Genomic DNA, 21209 nt, shown 5'->3' on the forward strand with positions numbered 1-21209 from the left:
GAAGGCCTTTCCACACCTTTCCTTTTTCTTTTATTAATCTCTTTCACTACCTTGCTCTCTCTCACAGACATTTTGTTTGAACATGCAAACAACACGTCATTTTGTTTTTTCATCTATTTTAAGTTCGCTCACAGGAGAAACAGAGGAGAGTGTTAGTTCTGACACGCTGCTCTGAACAGCAGAGGGATTACAACACTCAGATTGAAGTATTGATCTGCTGCAGCTGCTCTTGCATGGAGGATGAAGAGAGTAGAAGAGTGAGAGAGAGAGAGAGACAGACACACACATAGCAATGCTATCTGATTATCTAAGTGTTTTTCCACTTTACTCTAAATAGCTGCATGGCTGTTTCTTCACCTAATTACACTTCTATGTATTTTCATACATACACGTTTTTTCTAAAAGTCACATTTCAACCACAGCATCATCTGACATTATGAAAATGACGTGATAGAAATTTAATTTTAAACATTGTTGAATTAAAATGACTGACTCATTTGACTTTCTAATAGTATTTTTATGCACCCCAATTACAAAATTATATATCTACATATCTCTCTCTCTCTCTCTCTCTCTCTCTCTCTCTATATATATATATATATATATATATATATATATATATATATATATATATTAGGGCTGTCAAAAATAGCGCGTTAAGGACGTTAATTAGTTGTTTGTCGTTAATTACGTCAATTTTTTTAACGCATTTCACGCATGCGCAGTGTAACAAATAATTCAGGTCAGGAAAAGTCTCGTCGATCTCTGAATTCTCAAGATAGTAAAAAACAGCGGCGAGCGCCGCGACGAAAACACCGAAGAAGCTTAAAGTTTTACCCCATTTACTCTCAAATACATTCATGCCAAGCTCGATAAACAGAGACGACTTTGCTAGTTGATACGCTGGAGCTTCTTCCTGTTATAGCGTCCTGTGTTTCAAACTGCGCATGCGCAGAACGCCTACATGCAATGCAGCGAATATTACAGCTGTTTGGAAAAGCATATGCATTTTTACTTGGTTTTACTGGCACTTGAAGCCTTCAGGACGTGAAAATATCGATCCTAAAGTATTGTGGCAGAGCAAATGAGAGCTAATTTCATAGATATGTGGCTATATTTAACTACTGGTTCACCTAAAACTCTTACACTATCAGTAGTTAAATGGCATGGTTTGATATAGTGCTCAGGTAAATTTGATTTAAGTAAAAGTTAAACTTTTGAAATTCAGAAAAAAAAAGAACCACATATTGATGAATCAATACATGAAAATTATGTATCTGTGTCCTGTTATTTATCTTTTGGTATGCATTTCAGGGAAAAAAATGGTTAGGATTCAGGTGTAATTGCAAATAGTGATTAATCATGATTAATCCACTGAAAATTCTGATTAATTTGATTAAAAATGTTAATCATTTGACAGCCCTAATATATATATATACACATACATACATACATATACACATATACATGCATGCACATATTCATACACATTTACAATACAATCCTATTTCAAACTTTCTTCTAAAATAAAAATGTATAATAACCTTAAAAGAAATTTGAAGTGTTGATCATAATGGAAACCCCACCACATCTGAGGGACAGTTGTTATTGGTGTCAAAACATAATAAACATCACATTATTTTTTTCAAATGTATATATTTTGCTCATTGTTTAGAGCATAAACTATTTAAAATGTAATAATTCATATTTTAGGGTGATTTGACTGAAAATCTTGGTCTGGAACAATGGTAAAATGAAAAAATGAATTTATGAATGAAATGCTGCAAAAATTAATGTTAAAGGTATGTGGCCAGTTCCAGTTTTTAATGCCAACTTCACATGTGCACAGAAAACGTCATAAAGGAAAGGATTTCAAATCTGCTTATTATAAATGTTTTCAAAAATTATAATAATAATAAAAAATCCCGGGCAGATAAAAGTTCCTGACGAAACAACCATCTAAATAAGGCTTACTTCATCTGCATTCATTCAGTTTTTTTCATTTGTTCATGTTTGTCCAAATTTCAGAACACCGTGAATGACTATCTACAGTCGGATCTGGAGTGCGGCCCACACAGATAGAAATACTCACCAAACACTAAGACCACATTCTTCAGATATACAGACAACTTCATCAATGGGCTGTTATCACACTCAACCAAACAACACACATCAAAGTGCTCCGATAATACAGACACTGAGACACACAGTTGAAATCTGCAGTCGTACGTATAAATAACATAAGTAAATCACTTTGTTCTTTAACATAATTCTTTCAAGTCCTCCCACACGTTTCTTTCAGCCCCTTATGGGCAGGGCGGACAAACACACGCACAGTGTGGTGTTTCCACACACACACGCAGATTAAATCATTATGATGGTAGATTGAGATCTGTCAGACAGGTAGATAAGGAACGAACCACACGCATGCACACACGCTTTATGACTCGTTTCAGCGAGTTTTCACTGCTCCGGAAACACACACAGCCCTACAGAGAAGACCTCCCACAAAGCAGACAGAGCCAAGACTACACAACCAGATCCAACAAACAAACCACACCACAGCGTTAACACAGCGCCTAAGCAACACCAGGGACAGACTGCCACTCATTCCAATACATTTTAACCACTTGTTGACTTCACTAATAATCCAGAAAGACACTTTCACACAACATGAGGCAAAAATTGTTTAAACATGTTAGATGGGCTTTAATAGATCAGAAACATATTTTAATACAGAAAAAAGAAAATATCAGAAAATACATTTCATGAGGCATTTAATGATTGACAACCTCTTTTTCAGAAGTGCAAATGCACATTCTGAGGTGTAAATCCAAGAGAGTAAAAATATCTGAGCAGGTGACAGAAAAAAAAAACAGAAAAAAAGTAAACACCATTTATATATAATGATATAGGACAGAGGCAGCATGAACAGTAAAAAACTCAGTAATACACACTTTAATAAAGACTACTCTTCTGCCATCTACTGGTGCTTTATTGCAAAAATCACCAGCTTTATAAATAACTACTGCCACACAGAGGCTGACATGTGAATTAGCCTTGTGATTTACATCATGTACATTTTCCCTTATTTAAACTTAATGATAAAATCCATATTATTTGTACTACATTTACCCAAATAAATAGAATAGTTTGGATAATTTTTCCCACATTCTAGCCAAATATTCAGACGTCTTTAGTTGAATAAACTAATATAGATTTGATATCAGTATGAGATGAAACTGGGTGCCCAGAAGCTAATTTAAGAAAATATGTGCAAGATGGTTTGTAGTTGAATTAACTGAATTCACTTACTCAAAATCTATTACTAAACACCATTTATCACTAACAAAGTTTATTTTACCTCTTTTATTCAGCCTTGTCTTTTTCCACTTCCCTTTCTTTCTTGCTGTTTATCATGCTTTTACTCCAGTACATCAGAACCTGTGCCATTATCACCGCACTGCTACAGCAGGCCACTGCATGCAACTGAGTTGAGAGAGAAAGGCCTGTGACCTTCAGAAAGAGAGAGAGATTGTATGTGTGAAAAGACAAAAGTTAAATGTAATGGGAAATATTAAAACAGCCAAATGTTTGCTTAAACGTGGCAAATTTCCATTTTTATAGTTCCAAAGAAACAAAAACAAATTACAGTTCATTAAAAGTTGACCTTCTGTGATGACATAGATCAATGACAGAGCATGTCGTTATACTATGGGTTTAAAAAGTATAATCAAAACTTACAGGGAACAAAAAAGTAAAATAAAATAAAATGCATGAATTGCACAAGTTTCAGACTTTGACTTTGTGGTAAGTCCAACATACAATATCACTGCTTGGGAAAGTTACCAAGTTACCAAGTAAATGTGTGTGCACCTGCAGGGAACTGAAAATGCGTCCCAGAGAGCCAAGAAAGACCAGGAAAACCGAGAGCGCAGACAACTGTCCGGTGTCCCCCGATCTGAAGTTACTTCTTGCCTGGAAAAACTAAACACAAATCATAAAATACACAAGGACTTCTATCTTTGTTTTGAAAAGACAATGTACAGACACACATTCTCTATGCATATTTCTCTGGAGGAACTAAGACCTGTCTCACCCTGCCAGCAATAACCAGCAGCACATTCCACTCATGCAGGGTCCAAACCACTGACACAGGAGTCAAAGGTGAGGCAAGCAGGAACATAAAGCCACAGTATAGAGCAAGAAAACATACACCTGCAAGAAAAACCCCAAACAAACATTCAAACAGGAACATTTACATTTAAAAAAAATGTATATACATTTCTCATATAGTTTAAATCTCTCGCATTTTTCTTTGTCTAACCTTTTGTGGTTTTCCCTTGGTAATGCTGGACAAGCAAAGCCAGGACAGCAATCTGGATCAATGCAAACAAACTTTCCCCCCAGGCACTGCAGAGACACACACAAATTCATGACATATTATACACACACACACACACACATATATTAGAATGAATGCAAATGTTGTTTTACCCAATGGGAAACTTTTGAGTGTAACAGAAGGCTGCATGCGTAGAGATGGCCAACATCTCCAAAAAAATGGAGGTTATACACAGTCCATTAGAACTCCCAGACCAAAGAACTTTCCAAATCTGAGGGAGTGGAGCTGTGGGAAGAAGGAGATTCACACGTGCTATGAAACACAGTTGCACATTAGATATAAAGCAGAAAAAAAGTAATAACTTCAACTTTGGAGGACATGAAATATGATGTAAAACAGACTACTTACCAATAACAATCCCCACCAAAATCAATATACCCATAGTTTTACTTGAGAGAATCTTCAGACAGGGAACTAGAGGCAAATACACACAAAAACAGTTAATACATATTCTGTTATTTCTACAAAATCACTTGATCCTGAAAAATAACACCATTACAACCAGTCATCTGTAAATTGAATGTGTTAAATTGATGTTAATTGTATTGCCCACTGTAAAATGTAATTGTTTTGGAGGACATGTTTATACAAACCAGGGTATGTTTGAATATATTTACATATGTTTATTCAAGAAAAAAATGTCTCTCACCGTGCATAAAGTTGAAGTGAAGAAAAAAGTGGTCATAACATTTTTCTGGCATGAAGAAAGTTAGCAAAAATTCTTTCAAACGAGACATCCTCCCTTCATCAGACGTGTCCATAGTTTATGTATTCCTTAGTCTTTGTGTTATCGTGTACCTGCGCAAATCTGAAGCATGGAATATAATGTCAATTAAACTTACTGCTTGACAGCAACAAATAACCAGTCACAGGGTTAAACTAAATAACTAGTCATTCGAAATTAAACGCGAGACTTTTTGTCGTCTTTTTTCTTACGTCTAAGCAAACCACTTTTGAACTTTAAACCAATGACCTGTCAAAACATGTCTTATTTTGTGAATTCCAGCAAAAAGGTCTCTAGTTTGACAGCAAAGCAAGCCTCACCAATGATGTTTAAGTTTAGAGGGGCGTCTCTGGTTAGTCACTGCAACAGCTCTCTAATGATGGGTTTACCGCTACCGAAATGAGAGCCCTGTTTTCCTGGAAGTGTATTAATTAAGGTAAATGAACTGAAGTACTTTACAGTTTACAAATTGGACGTTTTGTATTTACACAAATTACGCAAATGTTTGTCAAACGCCTTGCCATCAGCACTGGGGGCGGAGGGATGAAATAAAGGAAGATGTGTATCTCCAGGGGGCGCTCGAGGATCATTCAGCCGACTGCCCTCTTGAGGAAACCTGTTACTCTATGGCTGCTTCTCAAACGAGGCTGCGTCCCTCTTTTACCGTCTATGGTCCCTCCTAATTCAGTCCTTCAGAGTCTTGTAGACTAGAGTCCTTCTCGGCATTAAACTCTGCAATGAGACAGTCTAGTAAGTCACATAGGCTATATGTTCCTTACAGTGCTCCTAAAAACACAACAAGCTTATTTATCTGCCAATTCATTTTTGGTTTTATGATTGTATTTATGCCCATGTGGGAAATGAGCGTTTTCATTTACAAATTAAACTAAGTTAATGATTAATTCTTCAACGAAACACAATAGTACTTATAATTCTAGTCTATTAATCAACCGAAATAAAATTAAATATATGTTACATTTAAAATACATTCCACGAAAAAATCCATTCAACGTTGAGCTACAGTAGCCTAGGTTATTATATATAAAAGTATTTAGAATGTCAAAGAAAGAGATCGAAATGAAGGGGGAAATAAATATAAACAATGATAATAGGCTAATAATAATAATAATAATAACATACAAATACTAGGGGAAAAGAGCAGTGAATTGATTTACAGCCTACCGGGCCTATGGTTAATATAATAATTTAATAACGAATAATATATTTATTTAAAATAAAATATGAATACATCTCTGGTTCCTATGGTCACGCAGATTTGTTTATGCATTAAACTCGTTGCCAGGTTAAAAATATGTCGTTCCCTTCCCTCAATATAAAAAGTAATGAGCACGTGAAATGTTTGACGTTCTCTCAACGTAGCATCGCGAGGCCTCGACATAAGGATGTCCTTACCTCGAAAAAAAATGATCTCGCGGTCACGACATAATATCACATTCCCACGGGCTAATTCGACGTCCCCACAAATTAATATCTCGTGGCCACAACATATTATCACGTTCCTACGAGTTAGGCCTATTATGTTGTCGCCACGAAAAAACTAAATGAACCGAGCATGTCTCCTCGGTGAGCGTGATTTGACCAAGTGCAACATGTTCCTGGATTTTCAGTTTTTCACTGTGCAATAATTAGAGCTATCTTTTAAGATTCCCAAAAAGTAATACACTCAGTGGTAGCTACTATCTTACCTAACATCCTAAACTCTTATGTCAGTTTGTTTTAAGTTATCAGTAAATGTAAGCCTACATCATCTGTGGATTTCACATGTTTCTAAGATGTGCATGTTTGGCTTGAATATATGAACCTTTTATAATGTTGTGTTATAAATACAACATTTATTTTGTGGTGTATGCATATTATCAGCTGGAGATCGGGAGACAGAAGTTAGTTCTGTAGCTCAACCTATGTTGCAGGAAGACCTCTTCAAAATGTAATGATAGTGACATCCAGCTTATATGTTGAAAATGAGAAAGAGCAAAGAAAAGTAAAAATAGGCTTTCAGACACTTCGAAGAAATAACAGACACTAACCATTAATGCTTTTTTACACTTGAACGAAGCATTTCATTTGACAAGCAAGTTTTTGTCCAAGTTGTGGCTGATAGGGTGTGTCAGTCGGCATGTTTCAGTACACTAGGATTAGGGCTTCGGCAGACAGGAAAAGCCTTTAAAGGAGACAAGTTCTTGCAGTTTCCTTGAACCTTGACTGCACCTCTTCTCAAACATAAACTCTGCTGAACATCAAAAACTAACTAGTACTGTGTGACAGACAAAATCTGTTTATCATCAGTCAACTCCTTTAATGGAAATATTATAATGTGGGAAATGTCTTGAATGAAATAAAACAGGTTTACTACAGAAGAATCATGTTGATAAACAAATAGGCTGGACAGCAACTGTCGTTTAATGATTCCTCTTTTATACTGACAAAGGAAACGGCACACAGTTTTTTAGATGACTCTATTTGCTTTACTGTGTCACTCACAGTCATGACATTTTTCTCTCACTACAGAGAGAGTCCAAAGTCTCACAGTTCATTTGCTTTACAGCACCCTGTACAAATATAATTCAGTGAATACAACACCCAGAACACTTCTCCACAGTCTGTCATTTATTTCATGTCAGATCTGACTCAGATGTACTGTAAGAACTGCTATGACAAACAGAATGATACAGATCCCAACAAAAATGTCATTAAATATGTGTAAACATCAATGGGTTATAAGCTGAAGTTTTTAATGTCTGATGATGGTTATTGTAAAAGTTTTTTAGTCCTGTGTGAATTCCAGAGAGTTCTGGATTAAAAGGTTTTCATGTATGAACAGGTAAACACTGTACATTACAAGCACCTAAGAAACAAGAGTAAATAAAACAATATAATTTGATATCGTATGATTTGGATAGAGATTCTCTGGACAGGGTGTGGTTACATGGATGGGCTGGACAGTAATAAATAACTAGCTGTGTTTATTAAAACCTCTGCACTCTGGCAGACAGACATCTTCAGGGTGTGTGTATGCGACTCCAAGACCATAACCAAACTTTTTGTCAAGCTCTTTTTAGTGTCGAAATTATAGCTGTTCTTTGAATTCAGGATCAACACTCATCTTGCAGCATGTGTACTGGAAAATGTGCGCTTTGCGTCGGGACAGGTCTTTACCCGCTGGCGGTCATCTCCATAATATGTAATATTATACTGTTTTTTCCTGGCTGGGATGTAAAATATGCACAGAATCAACAGATTACTGAGGAGGTCAAATACATGGGAGGACTAGTTGGAGGGGGAATCCTGGTAAGTCTGACTTGATTTAATTCTAAACAAAGTAATTTTGAACTATATAAAAATTCTAATTCTGTTTATGCATCATATGACAATATATATTGTATAGATATGATTCTGAGTTTAGTTTGGAGCTTGTCAGTCACATGTTTCTATGAACAAGCTGCATTTGTAAGAATAAGCCAAGTCTTAATTTGATTTGGGAAAGGAATGTGCAAAAAGATTTTCGTCTTGTTTTATGAGAAACCATGAGATTAAAGAAAATCCTGATGTTTCATGGGCAACGCCTATCTTTATGAGCCAAATAGTTATTATACTACAGCAGAGAAGTATTACAGTAGTGTCACACCAAATGGAAATCAAAGTGAATCCAAAGTGTGACCTTGAAAGAAAAAAATATAGAATACATTTATTGTGTGTTAAAGACAATCCAAATGGTGTCAAATGACAAAGTGTTGATAATCTTGAAGAACGGTCCTCTCTCTCCTCCAGGTGCTGATTCCAGCGTTTCACATTCACCTGACTGGAAAACAGGGTTGCTGTGCTAATCGCTGTGGGGTGAGTTTGCTCAACCCTGACGCCAACAGACACTTAATTTTTTAGTCTGAAGTTTTTCAAATATCTATAATGCTTTAGAAATTCAACTATGAGGAAGATTGTCCAAGTTCAGGAAAAGTGATGCATTTAACACCTTTAAAAAGCTTGATACATACAAGTAAATCACAGAAATGGGTTTCTACATCAATATTTTGTGATGATGCTGCATGCTAAGTAAAGGAAGAACCAAGACAAATTAATGTATTTATAATATAACCGAATACATGTGATTTGAAGAACATATGTCACATGATGTGACTCATGAGTCTGACACGTGGCTTGGAAAATGTGGCCTCATTGCAAATATTTGCAGAACCTCAACTGAGCAATGACACATTTGTAGAAGGTCACTTTTCGGCCATGTTGTTGAGTGTTCAGAAAATTCAGTGTCTTCAATATGACCATGCTGAAAATTTTGACAACAATTCACAAGGAACTGCTTGTTTGAATTAACTTCTTGTATATTATGTGCTTAAATGAAATCCTTCTGATGATGCATTTTCTATTTTAGATGTTCCTGTCCATTTTATTTGCAGCAGTGGGTGTAGCTGGTGCCCTTTACAGTTTCGTAGTGGCAATGATGGGTCTAATCAATGGGCCATACTGTAAACAATACTATATCATGTGGGGAACTCCCTTCAAAAACCAGTAAGAGACAGACCTCAGCACTTGTAATGACAATCCTTACAATGTTTAGATATGTTTAAATGTGTTTTGTCTGTATCTCTCAGAGAAGAGAGTTACCTTAAAGACCGTAGCAGCTGGGGAACCTGCACTGAGCCAAAGAATGTGGTGGAGTTTAATGTGGGTCTGTTCTCAACACTGCTGGTGACCAGCGCTCTGCAGCTCATCCTCTGTGGCACACAGATGATCAACGGCCTCTTCGGCTGCCTCTGTGGAACCTGCAAAGAGAAAGGGGTGAGAGCAATAAGACAAACACTGCATTCGTTTTACAATAGTGAGGCCTTCTGATGTCATTTTTCACAAGAAAAAACAAAACAACAGACAACATTGAATATTAAAGAAATATCATACCACTTAATGTCAAGATTTAACCAGGCAGAGACACATTTCATCTGCAGTAATTGTAATACTTTATTCATTTTCACCTTTGTTAATGCCAAAACTTTAATTCAATTCAACATGAGTACACTTAGAGAACACCTAATGCTTTCCTGTCTGTTATCTACTGTCTTATCAAATAAATGTGTTTTTCTCTGACACTTTCTGCTGTTATTTTGTAGCCGCTGTAATCCAGGAGCCAGAGATCACATCCTCGTGTCTCATATAACCAGCGTCCTCTCGTGGAAGATGCTCTCCGTTTGTTTGTGTAAACTTCTTCAAATCTTGTTTTCATCTATTGGTTTGTTGCTGATGTTTAATACTGTTTTTCTAGTAAAAGCTTATGTACAATGACTTCCAGTGCAAATATTTTAAAGGAAAATGGCTTTAATTACTAGCATAACACTTGTTTTGTATCCATCTGTATTTTTATAGTTTAGAAATGAAATAAACATTCCAAAATATAAATAAAATCCAAACTTGTACACAGTGTGGTTGATATGTTTTGTCAGACTTTAATTCACATTTACACAATTTAATTCTCCCCAGAAATCTATGATTTTGTATCAAGTTAATTCAAATCTCTTTAACAACACTAAAAAAAATCACATAGCTCACATGAAATGCAATCCTGGTTTTACAAAGTTATTCAGTTCGGTAGAGAGCTGGTGTTTAACTATACAAACCTAACTCTTTCAGAACAGAATCAAATTGTGGAATATTTACAGTCAGTACATTTCAGATTCTAAGATGTCACAAAATGTAATACTGCTATAATGTACAGCTGACTTAAAGTACACTATTTTTAAATGATCTGACTGTCTGTGGTGTAAATGTTCTACGACTGAACGTATAAGAAGCATAGGCTCACATACAAAAACATCACACTGTCACAACGACAGTCTAAATTTTAAAAGGTTTGTTCTTTTCAAACATTTAAAATGAATACGAAATGTTACAAAGTGAATAAGACGTTATTAAGTCATCAATCCAGTAACCAAATTTAACGGTTAATCACATAAACACAGATTTCCTAGTTAGAACTGAAGCAATCATGATTAAGGCATTCTTCCCCTCACTTGAAATACTAAATGAAAACCCAAACATACAAAGCTTATGGTTATGCTGATTAAACACATTTAGTGCATTTCTAAAACTAGGGTTTGTTGGAAGTCAGATCATTCACGTATTCATGGCAAATGTATCTTTTGTCCATTAGTATTCAAGAGAATAGCATTCAAAACTGAATTGCATAGTTCTAGTTCATTCAACGGGACTTAACGAATTACAAAACTGGCAAAGAATACAGAGGTAGCCTGAAAATTGCATGTATGTAGAGTAAATGTTTCCAATTGTAGGCATGAAGGCATGATGGGAATAAAGTTACTAGCACAACGGAAATGTTTTTAGACCGTCAGACCTAGGTTTAGCCACATAACATAAAAAATAATGGTAACACTTTACAGTAAAGTTAAATTTGTTAACATTATGCCCTAAATGTTTACATTCACATTAATGTATTATAAACCAATGTATTAACAATAGTATATTTTTACATTAACCTAGATTAATAAATGCTTTATGATAGTTCACGATACCCGATGAACTCACTAAACAAGTATAACCTTACTGTAAAGTGTTATCAAAATAAATAAAACAAAGCAAACATCATAAAAAAATGTGTGTTAGTGTGTGCAAACCATGACATGTTGAATGAAAAACTATAGACTGGTCATTTAAAAAGGCTCAAAATCTGACCAGAGAAATAAAAGCGTGCTGTTACAGGGTCAGCTCTCAAACTGTTCCATCATGAGTTTGCGGCTGGCTTCATAACCTAAGAACAGAGCACCGTTGGCTGGAAACGTACGGATCATTGTAGGAGTCAGACCGGAATATAAAGCCCTTACACCTAAAGAATTAGACAAAAACAAGTCAAAACAGGGTTTTCATGTTAATGTCCATTTACAATTTTTATACAATTTTTTTCTCATACCTTCCGTTCTGAAGATATGCATGAAAGTCTTGAAGAAGCCTGACTGCTTGCCTGTCATCGACATGACCTGTATTCTGGATTTAACACAATCCATGGGGTAAACCACAAGCCAGAGACAAGCTCCCCCAAAACCTCCACTGAACACAATAGGAGCTACACCTGCAAAACACAGACACAGCAACCTATTAAAGCTGACATTAATCAATTACCATGAACATCACACAAACATGAGCAAAGTAATGCAGGCGGGAGTCCTACTAGAAAAACTACAACAAATACAGAACCTTTGTTTGAGGGCGGTAAGATTTTAATGCTTTTGAAAGCTTTTAGAAAAAAGTATTTTATGTTGACCAAGGCTGCATTTATTAGATCAAATTTGAGTAAACGGAAATATTGTGAAAAACTGTCAACAATTATTATAGCATTCTCTATTTTAATATATTTGCCATTTTAATTTATCCCAGTGATGGCAAAGCTGATGAAAACTGATGAACAGAAAAAGTAGAGCATATATTTGAAATACTTTTTCTGTAACAATATAAAAGCCTTTACTGTCACATTTATTAAATTTAATAAATCGTCACAGAAGAAAAGTACCAAATAAATCTTTCTGACCCCAAATTTTTGGTGTGTAAAATCCTGACTTTTTACAAGAAAGAAGGGACTTCTAAAGCCTACAAGAGATATGTGTCTTTCTCGCTATCAACTGAGCAAACTGAACGACCAGCTAGATTTAAAACAATGAGTTCTTAGATTACTGACTGATTTGAAATGTTTGTCCTTGTCCTCCTAATGACTGATTCATATACGCCAACAGAAAAAAATAGCAGACCAATCAATAAATGAGAAAAAGTATGCTGTTAGTCATTATGTTGTCAACACGGTTGAATCATTTTAAAGATAACATGTAGAAACTGTAACTGTTCCCATACCTATGTCATCCTTGCCACAGTGCATGTAATCAGCAAAGAGAGAGCGACAGACCTCATATGCTCCAAAGAAACAGAAATATCCAGGCACCTCTCGTGCAATTGTGGGGGTTAAACCCTGGAAGAACCCTGCAAAACCATCATTATGCATAATGGACTTTGTCACGGACCAAACTGTGCTGAAAAACACAAACATGCTTAATATGAGAAAAGAGGTATATGATATCATGAGTAATACTAGCAAATAAAAATGTGCACATTATCCACAGAAAGGATGGCTCAATCTTTACTTCTGACTGTGCCTGATCTTGCCGGAAGCTGCCATCTCATGCATGGCCTGCAGTCGGCACTTCACCAGCTCAGTGGGACATAAGACCAGAGAGGAGAAAACAGAGGCCACAGAGCCTGCACACGCTTTCTGCACGTCACTGAACAGACATGGGAAATAAGTGTTAATACATATATTTTGTTTTTTATTTACTAAAATTGTGATCATGATATGTATATAAATTACTATGCAAAAGTTTAGGGTCAGTAAGATTTACTTATATGTTTTTTAAAGAAATGAATAAAAGGATACAGATTCATATACTGTAGATTAATCAGCAAAGAAACATTAAAGTTATCGAAAAGAGATTTATAAGGTTACAAAATAATGTTTATTAAAAAATGCTATTCTTTTGAAGTTTCTATTCAGTAAAGAAAAGTTTCCATCAAAGTTTCCACAAATATTAAGCAGTAGTGGTTAATATTAATATTAAGAGAGTTCGACTCCTAACCCTAAGGTTGTGGGTTTGAGTCTCAGGTTGACAATACTACAACTGAGGTGCCCTTGAGCAAGGCACTGAACCCCAAACTGATCCTCAGGCACCACAGCATAAATGGCTGCCCACTGCTCTGTGTGTGTGTGTGTGTGTGTGTGTGTGTGTGTGTGTGTGTGTACTTTGGATGCAGAGCACGAATTCTGAGTATGGGTCACCATACTTGGCTGTATATCAAACTATATTCAAATAGAAAACGGTTATTTTAAATGGAAATATTTCACAATATTTCTGTTTTTACAGTATAGTAATCAAATAAATGCAGCCTCTGTGATCTGATCAGAAAATTCTTATAAAACTCTAAAAACAAATCTTATTGACCGCCAAACTTTTAAGTGTTATGTTGCACAGCAATGTACACATTCTCAGTGAAATTTTTTTAGACAAAAAAAAAAACCTTTAATATTTAAAATAATATCTCCTGAGCCATTTGAAATTCATTTATATGTACAACCCAATGGAACAACTTTATCTGCAGCGAATGAATGAATTATAAAAAAATGAAAATAATTATCTACTACCTCCTATGCATCACTTTTCAATTTAATTAATAATTAAATAAAACTACTTTAGAAGCTAAACCCTTCCATCATTCATTTATTTTAGAGCTTCCAATAAATAATTCAAACTTTTTTAGCAGCTAATTATCAGATACTATTCAAACAGTACAGCATGGTGCTCGCAACCAAAGTCATGGCTTTTATTTCCAGGGAATGTAAACTAATATATATATATATATATATATAATTTGAGGTATACACCTTCAAAGGGTTAGTTCACCCAAAAATGAAAACTAGCCTGTGTTTTACTCACCCTTGAGGCATCCTAGGTGTATATGACTTTCTTCTTTCAGACGAATCCAATCAGAGTTTTATAAAAAATGGTCCTGGCACTTCTAAGCTCTATCATTGTATTGGGCTGGTGTTTCTGTTCAACAGTCCAAAACACGTTAAACAAAGTGTGTGCATCCATAATAAAACGTGCCTCACATGGTTCCGGGGGGGTGAATTAAGGTCTCCTGTAGCGAATCCATGCATAATGTCAGAAAAATATCCATATTTCAAACATAATAAATACTTTTCTATCAACGCTTAGCATGAGTAGAGATGAACATGGAGAGAAAACAAAAAAAACGCCAGTCACAAATTAGAAGCAAAAAAGTGAGGATTTGTATATATATAAAAAAAAAATTTCCTTTACTAAAGTTAGGAAACTTTGCTTCTTTAAACAAACTCGTGAGACTAGCTTTTCTCAGAGGCGCGTGCAACGCATACGTCCTACATCATCCGCCGGAACGCCTCCACATACAACAATCAGCAGAAATGAGAGAAAAGTGTTTATTACATTTGAAATATGGAATTATTCTGACAAAAAAAATGCATTGATTCACTACATGAGGCCTTTATTCATGCCCCAGAGCCGTGTGAAGCTGGTTTTATTCAGGATAAGCGCACTTTATTTAACTTGTTTTGGACTGTTGAACAGAAACTCCTGCCCAATACAATGATAGAGCTTAGAAGTGCCAGGACCATTTTTAACATAACTGCTATTGGATTTATCTGAAAGAAAGAAAAAGTCATATACACCTAGGATGCCTCAAGAGGTGAGCTAAACCTTTAATGCAATGTAAGTTGCTTAAGATAAAACCATCTGCCAAAATGCATAAATGTAAATGTACTGTTCAAAATACAGACAGAACTTGCCTGAGCACAGCCCCTTTCTCCTGACCAGAGATGAAGCGAACCACCTCTTGGCAAAAGCCGTAGCACATGAAGAGCACAGAGTTCTCCGCGATGTTGGCCATGAGGGCCGGTGTTGTACCTTGATACAGCCCTCGAAGGCCCACCTGTCTGTATGTAGACACAAAGCAGTGCACAAAGCCTCTGTACAAAGTGGGGAATGTCTGCATTTTCACCTTAGCGGTGTCCAAAGGTTGACCACTAAATACACAAGCTGTGCCCCCTAAAGAGAAAGGAGAAGCGGGAGAACAGAAAGAGAAATTACCTTCTTCTCTTGTCAAAACAAATGGACAGTAGGAATGGTATCATTAGCCTTCAATCATGATTATATAAATACATTTGTCTGTGTATTGCTCTTTCTTGTTTTTTCTGCGGTACAAATTTGTTTAAGGGTTATAAAGCAATGTTCTACAACTAATCTACAAACAGTATCACAAACTACAATCATCCTCACACATCTATCAGAATGATCTAAGCCAGACAGAACAAGTCAGTGTGTGTGTGTGTGTGTGTGTGCGTGTTTGTGTGCATGGGGTAGGGACTGCTGTGACAATGGGTCCACAGGGGTAAGCAAAAACACACCGATCAAAGCTCTGATAAGAGCTGACAAAAGAAAGGATTTACAATGCTGACAAAGTGAACCCCCGCTCGATCATCATAGGGCCCAGGGAAATGTACCCGATTGTGCCCCAGAATGACCTTGAGGTAAGGTGAAGTTACCTATAGCACCAGCAGAGAGGTCTATTATTGCCTGAACCACAGGATGTGGTGACATGATGAAAGGTTCCAAGCGCTCCAAAAAGTCCTAAATCAAAGATCTGTGCAAAAGATAAGCCAGAGAGAATAAAATAAATGAGTTAATCATGGTAAGTTTACTTAGCATTTTTGAAAGTAAACCATAAAACTTACCAAAACAAAATAGGTAGGTACTTAACACTCAGAATTTGTTGTTGATTTAGTTACAGTACGATTGAAGTATAACTAAAACTTTGTACATGCGTAAAGTAACATAAGCAGACAGCATGAAGCTGAACTTCAAGTTTCATGTAGTAATGAAGTTCAGGGTGCCGACTGGAGAAAGTCACAAGCCACAATGACAGACCATGTGGGTTTGAAAAACTCACACAAAGCCTAGCTCTTCAACCACAGCGATTATTTTCACTAGAAACGCCTTTCTGATGCAATTTTTTTTGCTGTTATGCAGCTGTCTTTTATGTGACGCAAAATAAAGTAAGACCAAAAACGACTGGCTCCAGACAGACGTGTTCTTGCATCACCTGAACTGAACACTACGAACAGCGAGATTGAACATCTTAAACGTAAAACTGTGACAACGAAAAAATCACAAGCATGCCTACCTTTTTACACGAGAGCGCGTACAAAGAAAATATGTAGCGAGATAAATTGATTCATGCTGGCTCCTTGCTGAATTTATTAATTTGCGATCAGATGAGTCATGACCTCTCGAAGGGATGTAGCGAATGTATGCCTGGTCCTTGAACAAATCGTTCAAAGGAGTCGAATCTTTACCAAACGACTCGGTCACGAACCTAACTCTCAGTATTTTTTTAACCTAACGACTCAGAAAACAAACGATGAACTCAATGAACAGTGAATATAACACACTTTCATGGCATTTTTTCTACTTTTACCACGTGCTTCTATGCTAAACATTGTATTAGTATGCTAGTAGTTTACGGTGACTTAGCAGAAATATGGTGTAATACAGACAGTGGTTTTAATAAACGCTCACATCACAGTTAACATCTTTACGGACAATAAAACAACAAAAACGTAAAACCGCGGGTAAAATGCGTCGTGGACATGTCAAAGGTCACGTCGTGGCGTAAAAGATTCAATGAATCATTTTAAAACGAACTGTTCTAAAGAACCAACTCGTATAAATGACTCGGGCTTCTCTTCACTAGGAGCGATGGAGGTTGACAGCGGAGCCTTCCCCTGGACCAGTTTATGAACGGTTCCCTTTTCCTCTTGCAATCCGATTTAGCTATCCTAAAGAAAAGTATGTGATACAGATATATTGAAACAGATAAAATCACTGAATGTTCAAACATGTGACAAATGAGACGTAAGTTCTCTTCGGTTTATTCAAAAAGGAGCCCGGAACATTTATACCTCTCAGGCAGGCATCTGGCGGACAGTTGATTGTGCTGCACAGGGAAACGTGCATGGACGACATTGAGGTCTTCTGAGAGGGGCAATCATGTATAGAAGACTGTTAATAAATATTTATCAGGTTCGAAATGGATTAATTAATACGCAGAATACACGAGTACCTTCCACAAAATGTAAAGAGAGGGAGAGTTTTGCTCCTGTTATCTGGTAAGCTACTGATTTAAGATACAGACAGCTCTGATCTGGTTGAATTATGTTTAACGTTACGTGTAAGTTAAAAGTCTCAGTCTGAAATTGAAATATCTCGGATATCAGAATAAATTAGCACTTGATTAACCTGCAGAATTTTCCATTTGCGTCTAGATTATGTGTTTGCAATATATTAAATATTTAAATCTCTTCCATCTTTATTTCACCCTCTGACTTTAGCACTCTCTATTCTAGTTCTGTTTTATCTATTTGTTTTTATTTAAAAACACTTGACCCTCAATCTCTTGCACTCTATTCATTTTCTATTGCTTGATTTCTTTTTATAAGATTTTTTCTATTTATTTTCTATTCTATCTATTTTGTTATTTATAATATAAATAAAAACAAAAACAAATAAAAACCTAGCTACATGTACTGCGTTAGGCTAAACGAGATTTGTCATGGCACTTGCATATTATTGCTTTTGTTTATTTTGATTTAATTTCTATTGTCCTCATTTCTAAGTCACTTTGGATAAAAGTGTCTGCTAAATGTAAATATACATTTCAGCCCATGTATAAATTCTATATTAAATTATGAAGACTCATTTTATCTCATATCTTTATTTCAGGGCTCCATGTACAACAAGACCATTAGGAACCAGTAGCATCTCTTTTAGTGAAAATAAAGAGACTCCCACGTCCCTGTCTGAAGATAAAGAAAAGAGACCAGAAGAGAATGAGGCGAAAGAAGAGGTTAACCCTGATGGGCAGAAGAGCACTGAAATGGAAGAGTGCACCAAAATTTCAAATGCGACTTTGACCTCACAGTTAGAGACCGAACCAGTGGATAAACCTGAGGACAGCAAGCAGGTGGAAAAGACAAAAAGTGGCAAGGAGAGTCTTTTGGAACTACTTGGGGCAATGAAGGTGGAGGTCACAACCGTACGCAAAATAAGACCCTCAAAGACTCCACGAATGAGTGAGAGGCCCGACCAAGAGCCCATGGAAAGCGCGCACAGCATGTTCCAGCATGCCACAGCCGAAGCTTCACAACAGCAGTGAGTTATATATATATATACGTACATGCATCCACTAATTGGTAATGCTGAAACTAATATGTCTACAATGACAGCAACGTTGTATATGTTTACACTAACAGCTAAATCACAAGTCTAAATCATAATTTCTGATGAGCAAACAATGCATCCACCCTGAAGTGAAATTGTTCAGTATTTTCTGTACTCTAGTGGGACCTTGAATCCAGCGCTGGTTGCTGCAGTCTCTGCTGCTGCATCCACACTCCCAAACAAACATCAGGCCGAGTCAGAGCTTCTTAAGCAGCTGAGGAAACATGAAGCCGTACCTGACACGCAGAAGAGAGCAGACGGACAGAACATAGGGTAGGGCTCAATTCTGATGTCTGATTCCTAAATGAGTCTTATTAAACTTATTGTAAGTGATACATCTAATCAGAACAACATAGTTTGATCTTCCATTTAAGCAACAGACTTAATTTTGTACAATTTGACTACGGCTCGTGACCTACAATTTTCTCGATAGTGTTTCACTAAGGTGTACATCACAATAAGAACAAAAAAATCACTTGCTATTTCCGTGAATTTGATTGCATAATAATGCTTGTTGTGAAAGTGGTTTTATTTGTTAATAAAACTATATAAATAAAGCGAAGCATTAGTTCATCTGTTGGAAGAATTATGTGATATCATCTCAAAACTTTCAGACACATAATTGCAGATATGAAAGTCGGAAGGAGGACGAATGGCAGATCAAGCGCCAGACCTAGCAGTCAGATTCGTTTTGATGATGACGGAAAGGGATATACTCAAGACAGAGGCATTACTGGTGAACTAGATGCAGTCCGCAGAAGGTAAAAAACTTCCCTAAAATATTTTCTTTTTAAATATAATAATTTTTTCTACTAAACTTGTGCATTATTTTGTTTTAAAGGAAGAGTCCTTTCACTAGTAAGAGGTTGAACATATTTACTGCAGGCATGGAGCAAGACACACCGTCAGATCTGGGCAAGGAAAAGTTCTGACTTAAGATATAAAGACCATTCAAGTGAAACCGAGTGTATTTACTTACCATGTCTCATTCCCCGCTCTGAATTTCAGGTCTTACACTTTGGGACATTGATCTAGCTAATCAAATTGTCCAGGCAACAAATCAAGCGCCTCGGAATGGCTTTGAGGAGATGATCCAGTGGACCAAAGAGGGCAAACTTTGGCAGTATCCAATCAACAATGAGGCTGGTGAGTTCTACTGCAAGAATAGGTTGCTTCTAGCTTCAGGTTTTTAAATCCTGTACCTTATCTTAAACTTTTCTTTGCGCACATCGTGCAACTTTTTCAGGTCTGGAAGAGGAGGCAAGTGTGCCCTTCCATGAGCACGTGTTCCTGGAGAAGCACCTCGATGAGTCATTTCCCCGGCAGGGTCCAGTCAGGCACTTCATGGAGCTTGTAATCACAGGCCTCGCAAAGAATCACAACCTCACGGTCCAACAGAAGAAAGATCATATTGACTGGTTCAGGGACTACTTCCGACAGAAAGATGATGTTCTGAAAGAGGCTGAGGCATAAGGATGAAGACAGAAGATGCTTTTGGTTGTAACTGTCCTGAATGCCCAAGAACCAGCAAAATCCTAAATGCAGAGATAATTTGCAAAACTTCATTAAGCAACTCGAAGTAATAACTGCATCCATCACCAGATTAAGAGACTTGAACATTGTCGTTTCTTAATGGTCAGCTACATCATAGTAATATTCAGCCTGCTGCAAACTTTCTGATATGTGATTTACTAAAGCATAACTGTTTTTCAATAAAGTCTGGATGTTGTGTATGCTGCTCATAATTAAGTTTGTTTTCTTTTCTCACAATACTTGTTGTTCCAAAGCAGCATGAAGAATAAAAAAATATATTTTTTTTCAATTTCTATAAGTTTATCAACATACATACAGTAAACTCAAATAAAATGATACACTATAGCAACTTTCAGCTGTTCGGTTGTTTTTATCATACCCCATCACCAGCTCCAAACTGCTAAATGTATAGAGCTAGGCATTAAGGTATCATAAACATTAATTTTATCTGTAAAGATGCTTGGTAATAGTGTATATTCTAAAAAGCACTATACAAATAAAACAGGGTTCCCACTCTTTTGAACACATCAAAGTCTTACTCCGCACATGTGGTATTATGTCAATATCAATAACTAATGTGCGATTTACAATTTGTCAATATGTTCAGGTCAACAGGATGTTGTTTATCACCTTTAAAAATATCAATCTTTGAGCA

At 36.4% G+C, this 21209-nt stretch overlaps 4 protein-coding genes across 8 annotated transcripts; 2 read left to right on the top strand and 2 right to left on the bottom strand.

The window, feature by feature from the left end:
* Positions 1-2685: 2685 nt before the first annotated feature.
* Positions 2686-5708, bottom strand: mpdu1a (mannose-P-dolichol utilization defect 1a). Of its 2 annotated transcripts, XM_052556049.1 has the most exons (8): positions 5450-5708; positions 5055-5213; positions 4754-4819; positions 4498-4630; positions 4328-4413; positions 4100-4218; positions 3877-3987; positions 2686-3516 (listed from the first exon to the last, which is right to left on the bottom strand). In XM_052556049.1, the coding sequence occupies exons 2-8, from the start codon at positions 5164-5166 to the stop codon at positions 3370-3372; spliced, it is 774 nt and encodes a 257-aa protein (XP_052412009.1). In that variant the 5' UTR covers positions 5167-5213; positions 5450-5708; the 3' UTR covers positions 2686-3369. The 2 variants fall into 2 exon arrangements, with proteins under 2 accessions (XP_052412009.1, XP_052412008.1); XM_052556048.1 differs by lacking the exon at positions 5450-5708 and having other exon boundaries at positions 5055-5423.
* Positions 5709-8117: 2409 nt separating this feature from the next.
* On the top strand, positions 8118-10575 carry LOC127957499 (transmembrane 4 L6 family member 1). Its single transcript, XM_052556062.1, has 5 exons — positions 8118-8438; positions 8919-8984; positions 9535-9671; positions 9755-9941; positions 10268-10575. The coding sequence occupies exons 1-5, from the start codon at positions 8262-8264 to the stop codon at positions 10274-10276; spliced, it is 576 nt and encodes a 191-aa protein (XP_052412022.1). The 5' UTR covers positions 8118-8261; the 3' UTR covers positions 10277-10575.
* A 2-nt stretch (positions 10576-10577) lies between these two features.
* On the bottom strand, positions 10578-17120 carry LOC127957498 (mitochondrial ornithine transporter 1). Of its 4 annotated transcripts, none has more exons than XM_052556061.1 (7): positions 16926-17120; positions 16288-16372; positions 15532-15790; positions 13298-13435; positions 13011-13186; positions 12079-12237; positions 10578-11994 (listed from the first exon to the last, which is right to left on the bottom strand). In XM_052556061.1, exons 2-7 carry the CDS (start codon positions 16340-16342, stop codon positions 11873-11875), a joined length of 909 nt encoding a protein of 302 aa, XP_052412021.1. In that variant the 5' UTR covers positions 16343-16372; positions 16926-17120; the 3' UTR covers positions 10578-11872. The 4 variants fall into 4 exon arrangements, with proteins under 4 accessions (XP_052412021.1, XP_052412018.1, XP_052412019.1 ...); XM_052556058.1 differs by having other exon boundaries at positions 16288-16385; positions 16477-17119; XM_052556059.1 differs by having other exon boundaries at positions 16288-16385; positions 16926-17117.
* A 382-nt stretch (positions 17121-17502) lies between these two features.
* Positions 17503-20830, top strand: mrps31 (mitochondrial ribosomal protein S31). The gene is made up of 7 exons (XM_052556053.1): positions 17503-17910; positions 18524-18952; positions 19142-19294; positions 19636-19782; positions 19863-19936; positions 20030-20167; positions 20268-20830. The coding sequence occupies exons 1-7, from the start codon at positions 17792-17794 to the stop codon at positions 20492-20494; spliced, it is 1287 nt and encodes a 428-aa protein (XP_052412013.1). The 5' UTR covers positions 17503-17791; the 3' UTR covers positions 20495-20830.
* Positions 20831-21209: the final 379 nt, after the last annotated feature.

This window comes from Carassius gibelio, chromosome B5, assembly GCF_023724105.1.
Source record: "Carassius gibelio isolate Cgi1373 ecotype wild population from Czech Republic chromosome B5, carGib1.2-hapl.c, whole genome shotgun sequence".
Taxonomy (NCBI): Eukaryota; Metazoa; Chordata; class Actinopteri; order Cypriniformes; family Cyprinidae; genus Carassius; species Carassius gibelio.